Below are 24,057 nucleotides of genomic sequence, written 5' to 3' on the forward strand. Positions count from 1 at the left end.
TCTTTCCGAAAAGGCAATAAAAACGCCCTAAATTCCAATGGAATACTAATTGAAAAAATGACCAAAAGACGTTGCGCAATTTACTGGCATGTCACAAGATGATAAATAACGACCCGGCGTTTCTTTCAGTGGCGAAATTAAACTTTTTTTATTGCGGATTCCGGACGCACTGTGCCCGACGTAATGGCGATCATTTACAGCCGATGCCGGTTCGAATTGACGTAGGCGGCAAGTTCATAGGTTCAATATGCAACACAGCAAAGGGACGTAAGATGTGCGACGTATCACATATTGCGTGTCCAGGGCTCGGAATTTCAAAAGAAAAAACAAGGAGACGCGTACAGTAAACACGAGGCGGCAACGTGACCCCGACCCCATCATAAGTTTACCGCCGCTGTTCGGCCCGTCAGGCGAGCGCTGCGTGCTTAGCGATTTACAACAGGCGTAACCCAACATCATCGGCCTTTTTTGTCGGCGTGCTACCTTAAGCTTGGATGCGGCGTTTGGAATATTTTTTTTTCGGCAAACATTGATTCGCCAATAAATAACTGGACCGTATGGCCCACGCGTTATTACGAGCTTACAATGATTTGACGACTGGTGATGCTTAAGTGCGCTAAGCACTGCAAAAACGCGAGACTGCACAGAAAAATGCGGTTTGAATTCAGCCTTAATCGCGATTTAAAGTAACAAAAATAGGTCAAAATGTAGCAGAACGCTACTGATAAGTTCAACGCTACGTAATACACCTAAAAGGCATGTTTTTGAAGTGCTTCTGAAGGCTTGGTAATGTTTGGCGTTTCAGTCTTTTTGTTATTTACGCCTGCATGATTTAACTGTTATAGCTGAACTATTTTCTTACGAAAGTTCGCAGTTGAACCGCAGTTTACATAGAGGAGACAAGCGCTATAAAGTCTAAAAATAGACGCGAAAACATTAGAGCTATAGGTCAGTAACTTTCTCTCCAATAGCAGGCCTAACTTTGACTTTTCTGGAAAATATTTACACCTAAGCCTAAATTGACTTTAAAGTGACTAAGGCCTCGTAAAAACGCGTCGGAATTGTTATAGTAAAAGCGGTTTGTGGCATTTATCACGTTTGATACGAGTTGTATGTTGAATTTTGGTTGCTAGAGCCAGCCTGTTATTTGTTTTATAGCCCCTGTGACAGGGCAAAATCGGCTTGTCATAAATAAGCTCGAAAACACGTACAGCTACAAAATATATAATATCCATATTTTGAGGAAATCCCCAGAAATCCTCGTAAAACAAATGTCCGGTTTTACGAATTTAGAAAATACAATTTAGTCTTATGGAACAAACCATTTACCATTGTATTATGTTGATTGCCCCTTTTTGGTGTTTACTAATATAATTTATCTTTACCCTGGCTAGGCCAAAAAATCGAGCTTCCAGGTATCTTTCTTTACCGCTACTCTGCGACCTTTTGTAATGTTTAAAATTTAAACAAACATGCTTTCAGTGCAGATAGTAAACGGCAATAAACCCATTGACTACATAAGTATAATAACTCAAAGATGGGAAGTAGCCTACAACCACCTATATTTAAATTGCCGGTCATATTTTCCCTAACAGTTCGCATCTTTTTTGTCTTTTGCAAAGGTTTTGTAATTCATCTGGAATTCTGTGCGTTTTCTGGGACCCACCGCAGAGCAACGTGACAAAATGAAGGGCTTGTTCAAACGGAAAACCGGCTCTTTCAGCGCGAATATGACGTCGGGCGACGTGGCGTTGGACAACAAGAGTCCGGTGGCAATAAGAAAAACGCGGCCACTAACACTTGAGCTGCCTTCGATTGCACAATCGGAAAGCAGCCCGGATTTGTACGGAGCCACAGTCAGACGCTCGAACGCCGCTTCAAGGTGGGTAGAGAAAAAATGGCGGTTGGAATTGTAGAGTTGAGATTCTTGACCGGGGTTCCGCGAGGTATTTTAAATGGTTAGGGAAAGTTTCCGTATAAGCAGCTTGATTGATTAAGATGTTGTATTCAAATAGCGTTTGTCCTTTATTGGCGTGCAGGCTTGGAACTTTGCTTTTTATGATTATTTTCAATACTATATAAATCAATAAGTTCGTCAAGAGACATAATAAACCGAAATTTTAGATACATGCCGTTTTAAAGGGCCCCAGAAGGGGTACAACAGGACCAAAGTTTGACAACCACTGCTGTGTCGAGCTGTGGTTGTTGGTAGCAATACTAGTGCCAAAGTTAACACAAAAATCTTTAGACAACTGTTAACGAGCACTGACTGGTAATAAAAAAAATGTACAGGTGTAAGCGTATTCAGTATTCAGCAATTTTTATAAATGCGTTGAACATTATTTACCGCAACAAAAGTCAGTTAAAAACAATCTTGTTAAATAAAATCAACTTAGCGACATTTTATACATCGATCACACTAAAACAAAATTTTACGATCGCTTATTTCAATTAGGGCATTTTCCCGGTAATGAAATCGTGATTAGTTTAACCGCGTCTTAACATATGTTTCGCTTTCAGTGTGTAAATGTATGTTAGCTTACATTTCGCCAACACACCTTAGAAAAACTGAACATTGGTAGATTTACCTTAACCGACTGCTGTTTGCACACCAGTATAACGACCAGTTGTGAGTGGTTGATTATTATTAGGCCTATATTGACTTAAGTTGACACAGAGACAGCAGAACTAGTAAGCGTGCCTCAGGAAAAACCCAAACGTGTATATTTTGCGCTTGCAGGAGCGTTATTAGTGCATACACGCAGTGTTTGGTATAATATTATTAATAGCAAAAATCCTTTGTATATGGAAATTTATCAAATTTAGTAGTGAGTTATGTAGCGGATTTTAATGTAGCTGGCAAGTTATATAAAAACTTTTTGCTTGTAAATAACGAATTGCTGTATTGCCAGCGGTTGTGCAAGTGCAGGTCCAGTACTTCGAACTTGTGATTTCTTTTCGCATATTTTTGTGATACTTTAAACGCCTTGGTATTTCCATATTATTTTTAAAAGTATTTTTTTAACTAGGCTTTTCCACACTGAAAATCCTAATATTTTTTGTTCTTATTTATACGTTACTGAACGTAACAGTTTCAGAATTCAACCTTTTAATTAAAAAAACACCCCATATTGTTAATAACCCTAAAATCGTCTGTCTTGTGTTAGTTCGTCAGTCAGTTTTATTGAGAATATTTAATCCAACCGGGATTTCGGATTAATTCACTATACATTAATATCTAGTTTTAATAATGTTAAACTTGTTGTGCGAGTTTGCCACCGCTTTTTATCTTTAGGTGTACTAATTATAAAACACAGGTTTAAAAGTTTTAACTTTCAGCAAAATGAAAGACTACAGTCGCCTATAGTCGTATAGGAGTATTCTCTAGCCCAAATTGATTTCTTTATATTTAGACAAATATTTAGGAAGTTATCTGTTGCTTACCTCGAACCAATTGACAACAAGTCAAAAACAACCCCTCTTAACCTCATTCCAGCAAGAGCAACCCACCTTCACCCGTTCGCACGCCTCCCAGCATGCGAAAGTTCCGCAAGACGGCCAGCCTCGAGCATTCGCTGCACGTGACGCGCTTCACGTCCTTCAGCTCGGCGCCTAAAGGCCAAATAAAGCAGCTGGACACAATCCCGGACCACTGCGACTCGATGGCTTCACTTTCGACTGCCGACGACGAGCTGTACGGTTCCAGCTGCTCACTACAGTCGTTCAACGACGAAGAGGAGGGAGAGCAGAGCCCGCTCTCGGTCTCTATGACGTCACTTAACTTTGCATCTTTCAAAGAGGAGGACGAGAGAGCGCCACGAGTGACCGGCGACAAGGATTCGGGCGAGGTAAGGTGTGATTGGCTGGCTGTTTTTGCACGGCGGCGTTTAATTGGTTGTTTACGTGGCGCGCATTTTTTAATTAGGAATTAAATCATGGTGTCTCGTAAGTAGGCTAGGCTAATGTTTACCAGCACACTGAAATGAAATGTATAAGGTGTAGCTGAAGTTTAGCTAAATTATTTTATATACGTTGACTTTAATTATAAAAAGATCTTACGCCATTAATTCAAACCAATCACTCGAAATCAAAATATCGAAATCAGGGGTTTTGCCACTAAGCCATTGGTTCAGAATTTTTTTTACAATCGCTGCACCGAGAAAAAAAACGCCGTACACTAGTCAAAGAAATGCAATTATACCTTGACAAACCACCAACTAAACTCCAAGTTATAAATAAATACCACAGTATTTCCGAAATAGATAACGCACATTCAAGACTGGCATGTTTACAAAGAGGTTGTTTTCCAAACGGTTTTGCGGTATACCTCACAAACGTTTGAGGCAAATCTTAAAGAACCTCCGCGCTCAACACGCTAAGAACCTTCTAATAAACTTTGTATTTGGCGTAACACTGAATAACCAAACTGGTTTCAAAGTTTCACGCGGCCTTCGTGCTTCTTTAAAGATGGACCACGATTCTTGCGAAAGAGAAGATCAGAAAACTGGCGGCGGGAAAAAGAAGAAGGGAATCTTCAACATCTTTCACAAGAGGCGAGTGTCGGAAGATCACGGGAAGAAAGATCAGGAAGTGGCCAACATAAGCAGGAGAAGCAATCGATCACAAAGTCTGACGCCTGAAAACAATAGAGAAGTCATGGAAAAGATCAAGGAGCTTCAACTCACGGTATGTGATTGACTTTAATTTAACTGAGTTTCCTTTATTTCAGCAGGGGTTCTTCAACTGGGTCCATAAACCCCTTGGGTGTATATTTGAAAAAGAGTCGATTTTTGAAGTGAGCTTAAGTCAAGTCATAGACTTAAGTCATTACAACACTTGTACCAAACTAAATAAATAGCGACTTGGGGTTATTGTGTCGCCCTATTGCATCCAACAGAGGTAAAATTAAAAAACAGGGTGCGTGAGAAATTTGAATTGGCAAGTTACCTGATAAACATATGACGAAGGGTATACGTGTTATAACACACGAAACCATCCCTGTTTTAAATATAGACTTGTTTAAACAAAAATAGCAACTGTAGGCCACAATTGAATAATCAAAGTCCGCCGAACATAACAAGAACAATATGTTTACGCATCGCAGTTCCCCGTGTAGAGAAAAACTACCCCAAGGCTATTGCGGGTCTCTTTTGTGACACTGTTTGTCACACTGGAAAAGTTTCCCGATTTACCTTGTCCTCGTGTTGACCCGATTCGTGCTGCCACGTCACACGTTTGTCATGTGTAACTTGGAACGACTAACCGCATAGAAGCTGCGGTCCAGTTTTAAAAGCGACAGTAAAGGTTTCGGTCTTATTCAAGGTCGGTGGTCGTTAAAACGAATTCGGGCCCCCGCCTGGTTTTAAGAGAACTCCTGTGTATGACAGAGCAACTTGACAGACAGCGTCTCTCAAATTGAATAGAAGTTATTGCATCACTTGACTCAATTCGAACTCCCCAGCCAAAAAACACCGGGTGTTTTAATTGAACTTTGTGCTCAAGCTTCGTCGCCTATCAGGCCGTTTGTTTACACGCCCAAGGGAAAGGCGACTTTTTCGTCGCCTGTCGTGGGTTAGTAGATAGGAATTTGTAAATCATTTATTGGCGGAAGGCTAGACTTTTTTGCAGTGAATTCAAAAACACAATATAACACTTTAATCCTTTCGAAAAAAATTAAAAAACGCAAAACAAAAGAAACACTTGCAAATATATGTTGCGACCCTTTCTATAGCCTCGGTGTTTGTCAGTAACCTTAAACACATTGTTTCAGAACCTTTATGGGTTAAGACCCAAAATTATGTCGCCGTTTAATTTGGTTGGGTTGCCGACTGCAAAAGTTCTACATTGTTAGATTTATTGCGATTAGTTCTGGGCAAGATTTTTCCAAAATTGAAAAATATTTGGATGGTATTTAGGTCGGCGCTGAATAGATTAAAAACACACTGCTTTCAGGGCAACAATCTGAAACCACGAAAATCGCGTGCAAAGTGGTATTTATCGTTGGAAATCAACATCAACTGCCAGCAAACACTATCCTGAGGGTTGCGGTAAATTGCCTGACCTCAAAATGTACTGGACGTTATTGGTATCGTAAATTACAACCACAAGACAACTTAACCTCTTTTCTGAGCAAAGAGCCTTTTATCGGCGGTTAGATTGCTCGCAATTAACCTAGGTTGGCTGGCGAGCAAGCCAATACGTAGGGGATAAATCAAATGCGAACGTAGCGGCCTTCAGAATATCTCCACGCACTCGAGTTAAACAGGCGAAACCATTTTTTTTAGCAAACGCTTATCGGAAGCGGGTCAATTTATCGAGCATTCCTCGCGTGTTTCTCAGTGGATGCGTGCGACCGTCGAAGGTCATTGCCTGGATAGCCGACGGCGCCCACAGCTGCCGTGTTGACCCAGCAAACACAACCCCCGAGCCTCTATGTCACTGTTTCTTTGGAGCTGCGCAACTGCACAATTCTGCAGCATTGCAAGGAAATTTGCCCAGTAAAGTTTACAGCCTTTGCACAATTAGTTTTTATTTGTGATGTAATGAGTCAATGACTCAAGTTAAGTGAACTTAAGTCACTGTTTTTAAATGACTTGACTTGACTTAAGTCACTTTTGTCTAATTATGAATTAATTGACTCAAGTCATTTTACCGAAATGAATTGAATTAAGTCACTGCTTTTAAATGAATGATCTTGAATAAGTCTTTTAGACACACGACTTAGGTTTAAATAAAGTGTTTTCTTTCAATATGTTTCAATAAAGTTTAAAAAATTATCTTATTTTTTGTACGTAAAACAATATGATTGCTCTATTTTGCGTTTTTCTTATTTTTAGTCGAGTTTGTACTCATAAAAAAGAGTTTACCAGCTTATATAGTTTACCTTTTTTATGTCAATGTCATGACTTTAAGACTTAACTCGGCTGGTATTAAACTTGGGCAACTGATGACTCGACTGAGAGTTAACTTTCGACAACTTTTGCATTCAGGTGCGCGGCAAAGAGGAGGAACTGAGGATGCTTAACGCCTCCATAGATCAGGCCAACATGACCTGGGAGGAAAAGTACAAGGCGCTGCAGAAGGACGTCGAAAGCGAGCGTCGGAAAAACGAGAAGCTAATGCACTACGTCCAGGAGACTTTGCCCGCGCCCAGGTTTAAACGCGTTCATTTTGTTGCGTTTGCACCCTATACAGGCAAACGTTTTACGGTTCGGCCCAGCGCAAAAAATGCGACGAATATATAGCTTGCATTAGTCATTCCCAAGCCGTTTAAGGTGGCGGCACAAAGATGTGAAAACAAAATTTGCGGCACACTTTAAAAAATATATCGCTGCACAGTTCGGTTAAGGGGAAAAATGCAAAAAAAAATGCGTTAACTTACACCAGTGGTGAATCGCGGCAACCCAATTTTAAAGTACATCATTGCATAACAATCCAATGCAATTAAAACTCATTCCTATTGAACGGTATGGCAATAGCTAATTATTATAAAAAAAATTAGGTAAATAACTAATAGTGCGAATTAAAGTCTCGCTTGATTGTTAGTATAGAGAAATGTGTATAATCTTACCAAAAATTACACAACACTTGAGAATTTCTCGAGTCCTTGACTTATCGCGGCTAACTGTTTTCGAATCACTGGCTTAAACAGTCAACATTTTTTTTTAAAAAACTTTGTTTAATTTAACGAGCATTTAAATAGCAAATCCCGCTCCTTTTTGTTAAAATAACTGTTAGAATTCTAAGTAAAACGTGGGTAACAATAAGTTTGTGGACGTTTTATTTGGTGTTTATCCATTTTAGATATTTAAAACACATGAAGGTTTGTAACAACGTTTGCGCAAAGTAATTGACTTTATTTCTAGGCCTTGGCGATGGGTTTGATTATTAACTAGGCTATTGTAGAGTCTTGGTTATCTGAACGTACAGCTTAGTTTCCAGTAATATTTTTGGATTGCGTATAGTCAGTGATTTAATAGTTTTTCTAGCTTACCTTAAAAGATCTTGTTTAAAAACACAATACCACACATATCAAAATATGCGATATCTATACCCACCACGAATCCCAGGGTGATTAGGTTTAATTTGTCTAACAACACAACGTTTCATAGCAAACAGTCCCTTATGACCACACTTTATCAACTTAGGCCAAGTCAGCAACTAAATAGCATCACGCTTTCTAAATTTCGAGCCAATTTATCTGATACTTCAGACCTCAAAGCGTTGCGCTATCTCGTTTGACGGCATTAATCTACCCCAAATGGTAAACCGTTTAATATAAAAGGTTTTAAACACAAAGTGGAAATAAGTACTAAACGGTTGGTTGTGCTTTCAAAGTCAACAAAATGATGTCGCTTACACATTGCTGAAAATATGTCTGAGAAAACCAGAGTATGGCATTACGGCATTAGCTTTTTTTTGTGGATATTATTTTGCTAAAACACCTTTGCCGCATTTTTACTATTTTTAGTGTTTTTTATGGAGACCCACGGTTTTAATATTTGCGAAATATAATGTCCATACTATACTGAAACGGGACACGACCTATCGTACACACCTCAGACAACACATACAATTTATTATTTTTGCAGCAAATCGTCGAAACGCATCGCCGTGCCGAAAAACCTCTCGTCCGGTGACGTCAGAATGACGTCACCAAGTCGCGAAGGGGCAAAAGTGTCGCAGGCCTCTAATTCGTCAACACCGCCTACCAAGAGAGAAGGATTGCGCGAATTTCGGCAGAAGGTAAACTTAAGTTAAAACATGCTTATTTATAAGATACGGTAACAAAGTGGAAATACGCAGATGGTTACCGCTTGGAGTGTTCTATAATTGCATACCTGGCATAGCCTACAGTTTGAGCTGTGATAAATGTCTTCACTTGTTAAAATACCTTTGCTGTTATAGGTAATTAGGCCTACCCTAAAACAGGGGTTCTTAAACACGTCTTTCGATCCCATTTGACTATCACATTTTTTCAAACGAAGTACTTCTTGAAGTTTGTTTGTATTTTTTATTTTCTGAAGTTTGTATTTTGACGTCAATTTCTTGTCTACCGTGGTCCACGCGAAGCAAAAAAATAAATTAGGGATCCGCGTTAGAACAAGTTTAAGAAGCCTTAAAGTAAGCTTGATTCTCTTAATTACATACGGTACCTGGCTTGCAGTTTGAGCTGTGATTGTTTGCAGTGGTTAAAAGACGTTTGGCTGGTTTTCAAAAGTAGGCCATACTGGGTTTACCAAACCTTTTACATACCTTAAAATCTGATTTCCGCGTTTTAAGTGCTTTAGTTCAATTGCAAATTTGACGTCCACAGAAAATCGTCGCGAAAACCTACGAGAAAAACCCGGAAACAAGGCGAAAGCTGTTGAACGCCATCTCGGCAAGCAAATGCCTCCAGCAACTATCCTTGGATCTCAGGACGAAGATTGTCGATGTCATGAAAGTTAAAAAGATCGCTCGAGGTAAGAAAAAATATTGGTTTCACGCATTAAATAATTAATTTCATTAAGTTACATCTGTCTCTTTAATTTTATCTTTACAATGATACATTGTATTGTATCGTATATGGCTTGCTAAGAGGTGTATGTGCACGGTAAGCATATTGCAATATTTAAAACAGTCGCATAGAATAGAATGAAAATAAAAGGTTTACAAAGAAAACTTAGGCTAAATAATGACGTGCAATACGCTATTTTTCGGATTTAAAACTACATTGGTGCACAAATTATCGAAATTAATTAACAGAAATAAGAATATAAAATTGCGCCTATACGAGCTGACATAATAATAAATGACTTTATCCTTAAAGACACGTTGTTGTTTGCATTTTTAAAAAATCACACTTTCATTTCTAAAGCATTGCTAAACATATTAGGTACCATTGAGATACACCTTAAATTCGTGTAATGTAAATCCATTTGCTTTCGGGCTTAACGCAGTTGCTTTCTCGCAGGAGAAAGACTAATGCAAGGCGGCACGTTGGGCCAGGCTTTCTACGTAATGGCGGAGGGTTCTTGTCGCCTTTACAAGACAGGGGAGGAATTGTCCCCTGACATCAGCAATATGACGGCTGGGGAAGCAGTCAGACCATGGACTGTCTTCGGCGAGGTTGACGTGTTTTATCACACCAGGAGGGTTTTCAACTGTCGCAGTGTACAACCGGGAGTGGTAGGTTAAACACTTGTTTGTTTTTGTGCTTTTTACTAACCTGCAACACATGTGTAACAGTGCATCTTCACATAGAAATTTACAACCATCAGTAGCCCTGTTGAACTATTTAAGTTACCTTGATAAGGCTATTTAGTAATTCAAAAATCTCCTAATTCCGGTAATAGATTTTGTAACAGAAATGATTTAGTTGAAATTAAAGGCAGAGAACAGAAGCGCTTTGCTATTGCTAAAATATAAGCTTAGCTCTATACTTGCTTCAATATTCAACCGATATTAGCGTTACTGCTAAACGTTTTGCTTGCGTTCGAAAAATTGAAGGGTTATAAGAATCATATCACAAACTTATCGCTGTTTATTTACGTACATAAAACGGAGTTGGTTTGTCGTACAAAAACTACAGTTTTATTACTATTCTATTAAATTTCTGTAAATGCACGTGAATAAAAATTTAAAATGGCAATATTTCGGCTTATACTTTTCATGAAGACAGGATTTTGCACCATATTTCAAAATACAATCCAAAACAGAAATGACAGGCATATCACTGCTTATTTTCGTCTGCAGGTCTGGTACATTACCAGGGACGAATTTCGGTCGGTGGCTGTACAGCAAGACATCGGAAGAAGGAAGAAGGACGTCATTTACTTCCTTCGCTGTCTGAAGCTCTTCAAGAACGTCGACGTGGCTGCGCTGAAGAGGGCCGTTCACCAATGCAAGGTACGGTTGCTTAAAACCCTATTATAACTTATATGGGATTATGTTACTCTGAAAATAAGCCTCAATGGGATACTGCCCTGGTTTGACAAAACAGAAAAATTAGAATAACAATGCATCGATCTTGGTTTATTGGAATTAGGTTTGAATCTCTGAGAACGGGTTTTGAAGTAAATGCATAACTACCAAATAAGATCTCGCTAACCATAAAAAGCTTCTGTTAATTATAATTGTTGATAAGAATTATAATTAACATAGAAGTTATTTTCGATTAATATCATGCCTCATAGCAACAGTTTATATAAGTTCATTTTTTGATGAAGTTATTTTACTGTGGTTTGTCAAGACTGCTGTTTGTTCATAACTGGACGAATAAACTAGCTTCCAGGAAAAACGTGAAGGTCGCTATTGTTTAAAACTGAGTACAACTTGAATACCGAGTGGGCCTCTTGATATTCAGCTATTTTAAGAAAAAACATTTGATGCAAAAACATAATTCGACCAATATTTACCTTAACTACAAAATCCAATGCCGCCACGCATTTGGCTATTTATGAAAAAGTGTATACACACGAACGATTGTGTACTTGAGATTTTATTAACTTTAAATAAGTACTACTTCAGCAGGGCTAGTTTGCAGAATACACCTTTGTGGATTCCGTGGCTTGGTACTGTTTTAAAATATTTTCTGTTAGATTGAAGCGCGATTTTAAAGGTGCCTAATAATTCCCAGGTTGAACATTTTTCGTCGGGAGATTACATCATCAGGCAGGATGACGTCATCAACCATATCTACGTCATCAAGGAGGGAGAAGTCGCAGTCACGAAGTAAGCGCACAATCCTTGCGATTCGTATTAATAACCTTAAATGTTTTTTTTTATTTTCGCACTGCGGGTTATTAACTGAATAACTTTTGCAGAATTCGATCTATTTGGTTAATATTTGTTTAAAGCTATATTTAACTTCTTCAAATGATAAAATCAGGCGGCACCGTTGAAAGTCAAATTGTTATGAAACGTTTGGCCTTTTATTCTCAGTTTAAGCTTAATGTAATGAACTTTGCTTTTGGGGTAAGCTTGTCAATATTAAAACGCATATTGTCTGCCAGTCCTGACGCCTATTGTCAGCTTTACGGTTCAAGTTATTTTTACCAGCAAAGTACACTTAACTTGAAGCGCTGTGTCGAAATGCCTAACCACAGCTTTTTAACAGTTTTCATAAAATGACTTTGGTTTAAATTGCTATAACAGTGATGTTCAACAACTGTAGGCACTTGGATGGGACCGAGTCGGTGGAGAAAGTGCTGAAAAGCGGACATGTTCTCGGCCAAAAAAGCAGCGGAAGGCATTACGCCAACAGCTACGTTGCGTCTGGAGACGACGTAAGATTTCTATGAACCTTTTAATCACGATGAAAAATTAGCTGGCAAAAAATTTCGGTATCGATCGCGGTGTTTTTTTTAATATGGAACTTAAGTTGAAACATTTTAATTATAACCTTAACTTACAGCAGATTTCAGTCATACTTCTTGTGATGCAAACCCAGATAAAAAAACGGCAAGAAACAAAACAATTTCGGCAATGCTAAAACCATGTCGACGTATTTACATAAAAATGATTTACACAAATACTTTAAAAAATTCTGTAAGTTTGCATTGTGTCTTGTAGTGCCGTAGAAATCCGATTTATTGCTTTATAGAACACACTGGGTTAATTTAAAAAAATAAATCGCTGTGTTTGTTCCGAAATCGTGACTGAAATTCCTATATTAATTGAGTATCACAACTACAACTTTCCTAACAGTTCCGATCCGATATTATCGTACATCTCTAATCCTCACACGATAATTAAACGATATGAACCTCTCAACCAGATTGTCCAGTTCATTCTCCTGCCTAAATCAATATAGGTTACATTAAAAAAAATAAAAATAAGTTGTTAGTCCATCATAGCTTAAATTCCTATATTAATTTAGTAGCGGAAGTACAGACTTGCTATCAGTTCCGATCCGACATCCCTAATCACCACCTCACGACAATAAAACTGAATAAAACCTCTCGTCCAGATTGTCCAGTGTATTCTTCTGCCTTCCGACGAGATCGGACACGACCTCCTTCGCGGAGGATCCACCTCAGAACGCGTCACGGAAGACAACGTGATTAAAAACATCCGGATCCGGGACACGATTTCTACGGATGGAGCTGCAGGATCCAGTGGATCGAGCGGATACGGAAGCGCAAACAGTTTTCCGACTGAAAAACGCAAACCGCTGCGAACCGACTACGGGGAGAAACACGAGCAACAGTACAAGTCCATATCCGCGTAAGTATATACTCCATACTGTAGGTTGGTTAGTGTTGTTATGACTTAAGGCAATGACTTGATTGACCCAAGTCCATCTCCTCGTATGTCTTATACTGTAGGTTTGTTAGTTTTGTAATGACTTAATTTAAAATGACTTGATTAATTTAGGTTTATCTCCGCGTAAGAAGTATATACTGTAGGGGTGTCGGTGTTGTAATGACTTAAGTCAATGACTTGATTGAAGTCTACTTATTCTCTGACATCATCTTAGACAAAATCATGCCCAACCTCGTCCACGTGAACCAAAAATATTTTTGGGAAGTATGTGCTAAAAAATTATGAACCATTGTTCTATTTTATTTTATAGTAGGCTACAACAGAAGTTAATAACTGTTGATTGTATTAGCGAATTTCTCCAGTTTTATTTTCTTTAAAAATCAAACAACCACAGTCGGAACATATATTTTTTTTAAGACTCGCTTTGACCTTTAAATATAATTTAATTAAAATTGAAGTTATCTTGCAACTACCTGTTATGGCGATTTTAAAGTCTCAAGGTCACATATATAGAGAATTTAATATGACTCTAGTGTAAATTTCAAACTGTCAGACTGTTAGTTGAACGCCCTCGCGACTCTAAATCTCATACCCCTTGAGTTCGTCACAAAAGATTGACAAGCTCTTAAAACAGCTTGGTATTGTCGCAACACCGTCTGAATATGCCCTTGTTAAACAAATTAATATTTGGTGAACAATAGCACGAAATATGCGAGGTAAAATAAGCTATGGAGGTTTTTTTTACTATGTTACACCTATTTGTATATCAAGGTGACGCCTTTATGTTCCACATAGAGAAAAAATTCCGCGGTAAACTATGAATGCATACGTTTATAAAATCGTCCTGAAAATAAAACCAAGATATATACAGACATTAACACAGTATTTATTTCTGATTTACAATAGAAACTCTCTAATTTGCACAAGAGTCTTTAATGACATATTTCTGTGCTGCAGATCTCTGAAGGGCAAGGTACGCTCAAGTTTCAACTATATTTCAACGATTGGAACCGGGGCTTTTGGATCTGTTGACCTTGTTTCCACCAAGACTGGGGACTACAACGTTTTCGCCATTAAGGTGGGTTGAAATTGCATTCGCGTAAAGTTTCCATAATTTATTAACAAATAAGGAATTATAATGCTTTTTTTTATTTTCCTGCGTTTTACAAGGCTGTTTTTAACTTGTTTATTTCCCTTTTCTCGAATATGTTGTTTTCGTCATAGGCTGCACACACGTTAACAAACTACAATTGCAGCTAATTTGAGTAACTTAACAGCTGTAGTATAATAAATAGGATCTTATCATAAATGTACCGATAGCTAAGACATTTAAATTCTAGTTGACCAACCAAGGACCCCTTTATCGTGTCTCTATGGACTATCTTTTTTGCACAACTTAAAATAGTGTTATATTGATATTAGTCGTGACTTAGACACAGTGCGCTCAGTTTACAGTTTTAAAATCCGTAAGTATACATTTAGGTCACTGTTTTTTATGACTTGATTTAAAACTTTGTGTAAATTGACTTGCTTTTGCAGTTTTTTTGACAAATAACTTGATTTGGACTTATATTTAATGAGTTAAATGACTTGGGTTGTATAGTTAATTGTTTTTCTTTAACATTTTATTACAAAATTGATTTATTTATCTTAAGCTTTAGTTATTTAACTAATGACTTGACTGGAACTAAAGTCATATTAAAATCATTTGTTTACATCCCTTGTGAACCCAAAACAGCAAACACTAGAACAGATACACAATAGTTGTACAGAAATCTAAAAAATTGGTTGTCATATTTGCAGCGTCTCTCAAAAGAGGAAATTACGGCGGCAGAGCTTCAGGATCAAGTACAAAGCGAGAGATTCCTTCAGATGAAATCGTCGCAACAATGTCCCTTCATCGTGTCACTCTACTCGACGTTCGACGATCAAAAGTAAGCGGAGTTACCGAAATAAATGCACGTTCTACCATGGAAAGCACAATTTGTTATCCACCCATTTTTTAACACAATTTTTGATACAGCTTTAACATTTTTTTTCAATATTTTGATACTGTTTAATCAATTTTGTTTTCAATTTTTTAAAACAATTTTAACAATTTTGTTTTCAATTTCTTGAAACAAATAATTTTTTTTCAATTCTTTTTTTTTTTTTTTTTTTCCAATTTTAAATTCACAAGGTTTAAATGGTTAGTCGGTGTGAAAAGTTCGCCTTAAATATTTGCCATCCGCTATAAAAAAAATGTAAAAACAGTTCGTTAAAGTTTCGAACAAATATATATTAATTTTATACCCTTTTTGAACAAACTTTAAAACGTCAAAATGCAACCTTTAAACAGCTATGCGCCAAGTGTGTGTTTTAATGGACATAATTATTAGTCGTACAAAGTCCACTCTATCTTACGTTTTAGCATTAGTTTACCGTGACGTAAAAGTCCAAGATCTGGCGCGCATGTTGCGAAAGAAGCACGAATTTACAATAGAAATCAGTAACTTTGTCTGCAGAGAACAGACTACGTGACCCCCTAATCACGTTACGTAACGAAATGCGTCACTTAACATTCCGTAGACTAACAGATAGTGTCAAAGTCCGCCGTTGGGGCGGGCGGGCAAAGCTAGAAATCGAGTTTGGCGTGTCCCCGAAAAAATTCCCCGACTAATTAATCGCGAAGGCCGTTTCGTCGAACGTGAATCATATGCTGTTTGCTCTGGGATAAAAGTGGGTTAAATAATAAAAGACCCACGCGATGAAATGATAGAACGCGACGAGGATTTATGTTGCACAACCAATCTTTCCATTAATCATATGTTAAATTAATCCTATGGCCTAAAGCTATAGCTATATTTTTTTTTTATCCATAATCATATACATGACAATTACCAATGGTATGTCACTCTTAAAATTGGTTCCATGTCGAATTGAGGTTAAAAAGAACAAATAGGTCAAAATTTCTCAAAAAAAAAAATTATGCTATTTTCAAAGTGTGTGATGATTGACATGTCGCCGGAAAACAATATTTTTTAGACTTAAGGCAAATTGCCGAGAATTCAAGGAATCCGTAACTGTGTCCATTTTCCGTTTCGCGGTGGTGTCGCAATCAGCCTGCAGAGTGACGCACCAAGTGTTTACATTGCGATAATACAAGAGGCCATTTTTGACTTTAAATTCGGCGATATTACAACATAGTTAATGGACCGGCCGGTGTGTTTTGGGGCTACGAATCGCCACTTATAGTTCTGCTCGGTCAACAGATGGCTGGTTGATTGTTCGCCCGCCCAAGGCGCTTGCTTGAGGTCCAAAGGAGCATTAAGCTCGCCTACTGTTTGCAGCAAATGTTAGATAAATTGGGGGCGCCATTTTTTTGCACAACTTGGTCGTTCATATACAAACAACTTTGATGTCTTTCAAAGAACTTTCAAAGAAAATTAAAACAATTCCTTGTGCCAAAACACGAAAAACGTTTGGACGTTTTCGTTTTTAATGGAGGCTTATGTACACCTTTTAGAATTGCCATGAAAAGCAGCCACTTTCAAGTGATAAAAAACTAAAGCACACATATAAGAGGTCTTATATAAGTCGATGACTTTCTATAGACCAATGTAGGCTGTCTTTTCGAAAACCATTAAGCGTCGTCCAATGTCCAACATTGACCATTTTGAAAACGTGCAAGGGTACGAACACGGTGCAACTTTAACTGACGACCCCACCCCAAAGTTTGCCTTGCAATCAGCCCGTGTTCTCGAGTGTTTGCGACAAACAGCGCTGCTGTGGATTCAGTGTACTGCGCGTTGGGGTATGACGTCAATCCGCTGATTGGCAACCGCCTTGCGGACGCACCCCGAGCGACTTTGCATGAATTTCATAAATTCCTCTTGTTGACTGCACGTTGTAAGTCCACTTGGGGTTCACAGGTTTGCCGCCTGCTATGACAAGTTGCAGCAGAAGTCATGGTAATCGGGTCATGTCTGCCTGAATTCTCAAAGTACTGCGGTTAGTTTTGTAAACACGTCATTTGTAAAATACCGTAAGTCCAAGTCAAGTCATAATTCGAGCAAAACAATTCTTAGTCAAGTCCTTGTCATAAAAATGGTATGTTCCTGTCCGAAACAGAGTAATGTTAAAAAAAACGCAATATGGAGCAAGCAAATTGTTTTATGTGCAAAAATTAGTATGAATACGTAAATTTTAGAAAAAACTTAATGAAAATACTTTTTCACCCTCATTTCTTTGAAAGACTTTGGTCAAGACAAGTCATTTGTCCAAAATACTTTTAAGTCAGGTCAAGTTATTTTGCACAAAAATCAAGTCAATTCATTTGAAAACAGTGACTTTCGTGGCATTGTTGTAAGACATTATATTTATTAGAACGTTTCTACATGCTCTTTAGGGTAATCAAGCCGCCAATAATGACTCTTCACGTCTTATTTTACTTTTTGCAATAAAATATTTCGAAGGGTTCTTAATGGTAAAATCAATCATATAAAATCATGTTATATGCAACTATTTTTACTGTACACGATTTCGAGTGGTTGCGTTGAATTGTTTAGTGCGATACGATGCTTTCTAGGAAAACGTTAACCGCGAAACGGCGAAGTTGCGCTTCGCACGACAGAAAAGCCGCAACCCGTCGTTGCTTGTGGGATAAATCATCTAAAGATTGCGAGTCAAATGTTGACCCACTTGAAAGGGAAAACGTGACTGCGCCGAAAGTTCAGTCGCAATTTATCCATCGGTGAAAGAGAGAAACGACCTTGCAAACAGTTTCGGTAAATAACACAACAGAGTGCTTTCAGGATAACATGCCAACTTGAGGTTTTGGTACAATGTTAGTTACAATCGCACCCCATCTGGACAATTATTTAGAGCAGTGCTTCTTAAACGTTTTTAGTTTTGTTCCCCCCTAGCATCTAACTTCAGGTTTAATTCACCCTTGTCTCATCATATGATAAAACTATTTTGTCTATATAAGTTATGGAAATGTCAGCGCACTATACAGTAAACAGCACTTCTGACAATTGCCAAAACATCGTGACGGGTCGCACATTCTTCAAAAGCATCAATATTTGTAGTTACCCCTACCTTATCTAAATTCAACCAATCGGCAAACTTTACGCGATATGACCGACGCCTTCCTTAAAATTGAACCAGACGAGTGTAAACGAGTTAATTTAAGGGGTCTGGCAGAGATAAGGATACTATGCATTTACTCATTACACGTTCAAATATCCTCAGGCCGAAAAACAACCCTATGGCTATGACAAACTTTAAAGTCAAAATTACAGGCTAGATTAGCGAATTGAAATGGGACTTTTTAAAAGTAGCCATTTTTAGTAAAACTGAAAACTGTTCTTACTTTGAACAAATGAAGCACGTTGCTGCAAAATCGTGTCCATTTTAACAATGTAATTTGTCTTATAACACTGCCTCTTTATCGTATTGTTTGCTTGAAAATTCAACAAAGCTATTCTCTTCAGAAGTTCAATTTATTCTATACAATTTATATAGCAAAAATGCCAACTGATTTACAGTTTAATTCAGGCAAATACTGCTATCACTGTAGGACGTTAGATGGATCTTTCAACAAAAAGTTCGCTCGCAGATTTCCCAACGTCATCCTTTTTTTTGTTTGACAGACGAAAATGCCACCTGGATTGCCGTTTGTGATTTAAAAAACAAACACTGTTACAACCAAAATGAATATGACCATCACCTACGAATTTAAAGATATCTACTTTTTGATGAAAGTGCCAAAACGATTTTTTCTGTCAAAAATGCCAGCCTCTACACTCTACAGTACCGTTGTTTTGTTGACGATTTTCCATACTTAGTCCAATCAGCTTGTCAATTTGACTATTACAAATAGAAATGCCTCCAGATTTGCCGTTCTTATGTCAAATAAGTAAGTGGAGAATTCGTTGGCATCGTTTATCTTTGGTACCGTATGCACGGGTCTGCAATGTAGCTCGATATGAATCTCCAAGCCCAAAAAGGTCGAGTAAATGGACACCGTCTCGATAAAGACGCTTTCGATACGTCACATTTCCTAATGATGATACAAATAGCATTCGTATCGTCACTTTTTATCAAAATGATGTCGATTTAGGCTTTGGGATTTATTATCAACTCTTTTTATCTTTGTTTTCTTACATGACGGCAAATCAATACAATTTTTTTTTAAATGTTTAAAAACAGACATAACCAAGACTTCATAGTCGTATTATAACGATTGTTTTCTTCCAGATTCGCCTACCTAGTAATGGAGTACTGCGGAGGAGGCGAGCTCTTTACGCTGATGAAGGGAATGAAGAAGTTGGATGACAGCTTTGCGCGCTTCTACACAGCTTGCGTGATAGAGGGTCTCACCTTTCTTCACTCAAGGAACGTCGTCTATAGGGACCTCAAGGTAATGGGCAACTATAGTTGTTGTAGCAATAGTAAAATTGTTCTCCTGGCAATATTTTTCAAAAAATGTACCAACGTTTCCATAACCTATACAGGATTTTCCATTGTGTTTTTCAATGTTGTTTGATTGCCATATATATGTTTTCCCAGTTGCAATATCAGAGTATGTCATTACTTTATGTTAATGCTTATTGATTTAGGTTAATACTTAAATGTGTTCGGGTTAAATAGGAAACTAAATGTGTGTGGGCTAGACTTGCATGCTATTTCATACTCATTCTTAAAGGTTGAGGTGCAACTAATTGCGTGTTTACTGAAGTGGTTATTTTACTTCATATTAATACTTAAATGTGAATGTGTCACTGCTTGTTTGTGGGATGCAGTTGTCAGTTTACTTGCTCGTGTGGGTTATATACTCATTGCTTTTGATACTTTAAAGTTATTTTACTTAAAAACCACTAAACAAGGTTGGTCTACGAAATTCTAAACAAATTCTAAACACAGTTACAGTATCGCCTATTTCGCAAAGGTTTCCAATGTTAAACAGAAAGCGCTTCAAACATAATATTATAATCATTCTACACTCTTACCTCCCATACAATGCTGATCAGTATTTACAAAAAAACTATCCTAACTTTAAATTACATCGACACACAATTGTCCACATTAGCAAATTATGTTTTAACACATAAGTAAAAGGTGTTTTTTATGAGCTGGGAGCAAATGGGGTAAACTCACTTTTTGCAAAATTTCGAATTCCAAAGCGTCTTATAAGCTACTCCAGCTCTATTACGCCCACAAATGCGTTTGTAATCCGTTCATTTCCATTTTCAGCCGGAGAACGTGGTGATAGACCGCAGCGGCTACTGCAAGCTTACAGACTTCGGTTTCGCCAAGAAGCTGACGGGCAGGTCGAGCCTTCGAACTTACACGTTTTGCGGCACGCCGGAATACATGGCGCCTGAGACAATTCTTTACAAGGGTGAGTACTTACTTGGAACTTGATTACTTTACATGACTTAAATTTTTTTGGTAACAATGACTTGATTTGAGCGTCGTTTGGATAAATGACTTGACTTGGACTTAAGTCATTGTTGTAAACAACTTGTTAAAATTAAGTGTTTCTAATGAATTGTTTTATTAAAATTGTGTTATTTATCTCAATTGGTGCACTTGAAACAGTTAGATTGCTATATGTTGTCGTTTTTTATTTGAGAATACTTATAATTGGGTTTACCAGTTTTATTAGTTCATTTGCACTTGACTTGCTCTATAAATGGATGGTTAAGATTTTACTTAAACTGGGATTTTATGTCTATTGTTTGGACTTGGACTTACGTTACAGACTGTTGCACCTTAGACAGCCCAAACGCAATAAGTTATTATAAAATTTGTAAAGAGCCAATATTCGAGACAAAGAGTCATTAAAGTCGATGGTCTATATATGTGACTTAATCCAGTAGATTCAACAGTTTATTTTTTCTCCAGCTCAAACCCTCAGTGTCGATCTGTGGGCACTTGGCATCTTCATCTTTGAAATTCTCACCGGAAAAGCTCCGTTCAGGAACAGGAACAGAAAGGATCTTAGCGACCTCATCCTGGCTGGAGTGGAGTCTCACCTTGAGGTTGGCAGTCCATTATAATCAGCAGTTAAAATACCTTATAAAGTGCATATGTGCCGCTACCTTTTGGTGCCTTTTAAAGTTTTTCGTGTGAGGCAGTTTTTTGCCAAACTTAATCTATGTCACATGGTAATATTACTAGCTCAAAATAATTATGTAAATTAGGCGTGAACTACAATATAAGTTTCACAACCAATTTGGGATATAATTATTTCAAACTAATCCCCAGTCTGTAAATTGTAAGTTTAGATTCTGCTTGCTTAAAGTGAAATCCCTGACGGATGACTGGCTAAGGCTAAGGCTAATCATGGCGTTGTTGGATACTTTTGATTTAAAAAGTGCCTAACCAGTTCACAATGCAAATATATATATATACATGTTTGTATATATATAGCTTTTTAGTCCTATAAACCCAAATCATGAAACACCTTTACAGTGTTTATAGTTGACGATCCATTGTCTTGTCTTAAGCGTTGTTGGCAAGCGATTTTATTACGCCAATGTATCTAACTGTGGTCTAAGAATGAACCAAAACTCTTTGTACCTAAATTTATGTAAAATTAAAGATGTATGTCCCTAATGCAATGTTCCTTTACCCTTGGACTTCACACCAATTTAGGACGCAAGAGCGCTGAACAAAATTGGAGAGGAGGCCGGCTCGCTCATCGGACAACTCTGCCAGATCAGACCGGAAGAACGACTTGGCGCCGGACGTGACGCAATAAAAGACGTGACGTCACACAATTGGTTCGACGGATTCGATTGGACGGCGCTACGTCTCAGGTAAATTATCCATTTGTTCCAGTCAATTTTCGAAATGACGTAGTTTGTTTACTGTAGTTTGACTGGAGTGTAGAGAAAATAACTTGCGTTAACTTATAGGTGTTGTATTAAAAAACATTCGTAAAAATTGGGTTATTTATCTTTGTTTAACCGTTAGAAAATATTTGCTTGCCATTTGTTAGTCTTGTTGATGTTTCCATTGCGAATTGTCGGCTGATATAAAATAATTATACTAATTTTAGTTGTTTGTTATCTATTTTTCATGCTGATTGACTGTTTTTGCAAATGACTTGTCTTGAATTTAAATTATTTTGACAGGACTTGTATACAACACTGCAATATTTCGCTGTCAAAATAATTTTGATTGTCATGATTGGGCTGTCCAAGATAAATATTAAACGAGTGTTTTTTCATGCAGAACACTAACCCCGCCCTGGAAGCCCAACCTAAAATCAGTTCACGACACTCACTATTTTGATAATGATGCTACTAAGGAGTCAGGCAAAGAATTCAACAATTTTTAACAACTTTTTCGCCGTTACTTCTATTCGCATTCTTACGCGCCAAAAAAAGAATGTTTCCCGATCACTGTAACATATTTATGTGGTGAACAAACTTTCATATTTTTACTGCAAAATGAATAAAGTTCCAAACTCTAAAAAAGTCGTTTTTTTAAGAATTTGTTTCGCGTAATTTTTCCGCTGTCGTGTGTCCATTGTAATGGTTTGTTATTCAACCCAGTACTTCGTTACCTTTTTTAAGGTAAGGCGCCGCACCTGAAACGTCTAAAAGCGTGGTAGGGCACCTGGCGAGTAAAGCGAGCGCAAACTATTTTGGGTATACTGGTATTTTCTTCAATATTTTGCTTTATACTTCATTTTTTATTACATTTGGCCTCATAGTGTATTTTGTTCAAAGCCCGTTTTACCCAATGAGCTAAACCGTAAAAAAAGTAAAAAAATGATAAAACATCTTTATTTATCTTGTTAAATTGTCGCCCTATTTGCCTGCGGTGCACTGGCAAAGGGCTAATTTAACTTGTTGTTACAATGGCAATTGTAGCCGGTTTTGAAAAGTATATTTAACTTGTTTCACGAATCTGCACTTATTAGTTAGTTTTTATAGTGATTTGGAAATTCCCTTTCTTATCCTGTAAAGATTGAGTTTGTATTTCTGCCTAACGTCTTTAGTACTGTAGCTTGTTTTCATAATAGATTGATTGTATATTAGTTTACCGTATTCCAAACATGTAAAGAGCGTAGTAAAATTGTTGCAATTATAGATTTGCTAGCCAAGAAAAACGAACAAACGACGAAAAATAGTTGCCTGTAAGCTTTATACCGTTTAAATCGGGAGTACTTTTATTCTAGTTACGATTTTGTGTTGCCTTTCTATTTAACTTTCGTTTTTGCTTAATAAAAAAATTCGTATTCCAAACTATTTGCGTCGCAAAAAGGTAAATGTTTATAATATATGCAGGAGGGCTACATGCTGTGTAATAAGGTGGTGTTCGTAATGTGGATAACACTCTATAACCATATCAACAACTTTAACAATATGCCTCATAGAAATAAAACATTTAGGCGGTCGCAACCCAAAAGAGTAAAACACAGAAACTAAACCGGCAACTTTTGTTGTATTTATTTACACTACTTTAGACTCGAATGATGGGTCTGCATGGCGACATAAGTGCAAAAAGGTAAAAAAAGAATAATGGTTACCAACAGAGTATGTACAGCTCAATTCCAACAATGCAGTGATCGTGTGACAAAGGCTACTGTCAAAAAGTTAATGTTTGCCATGGACCAGATATGTGTCTGAACTTATCAATTATAAATGTTGTAGCCTTTATTTTAGGTAATATTAATTGAACTTAATCGCGCTTAGAAGGTATACTTTGAAATATCTCCATCAATTGTATCTAGCAGGAGTTCAAACGTTTTGGGTCACCCCCAACATTTATTAAAACTTATGCCCCCCTCTGGATAATATGTTTTTAACG

The 24,057-nt window shown here is 37.5% G+C and overlaps 1 protein-coding gene across 1 annotated transcript; it reads left to right on the plus strand.

The window, feature by feature from the left end:
- The first annotated feature begins 1,730 nt into the window (after positions 1-1,730).
- LOC146145717 (cGMP-dependent protein kinase 1-like) lies at positions 1,731-22,579 on the plus strand. Its single transcript, XM_083390655.1, has 18 exons — positions 1,731-1,882; positions 3,497-3,848; positions 4,468-4,686; positions 6,990-7,153; positions 8,592-8,745; positions 9,317-9,464; positions 9,956-10,170; positions 10,738-10,890; positions 11,621-11,715; positions 12,158-12,269; positions 12,953-13,209; positions 14,206-14,326; positions 15,052-15,182; positions 19,489-19,651; positions 20,485-20,632; positions 21,139-21,275; positions 21,892-22,055; positions 22,474-22,579. The coding sequence occupies exons 1-18, from the start codon at positions 1,731-1,733 to the stop codon at positions 22,577-22,579; spliced, it is 2,991 nt and encodes a 996-aa protein (XP_083246781.1).
- Positions 22,580-24,057: the final 1,478 nt, after the last annotated feature.

The sequence above is a fragment of the Ascidiella aspersa genome, chromosome 5 (genome assembly GCF_963924565.1).
Source record: "Ascidiella aspersa chromosome 5, kaAscAspe10.2, whole genome shotgun sequence".
Lineage (NCBI taxonomy): Eukaryota > Metazoa > Chordata > Ascidiacea > Phlebobranchia > Ascidiidae > Ascidiella > Ascidiella aspersa.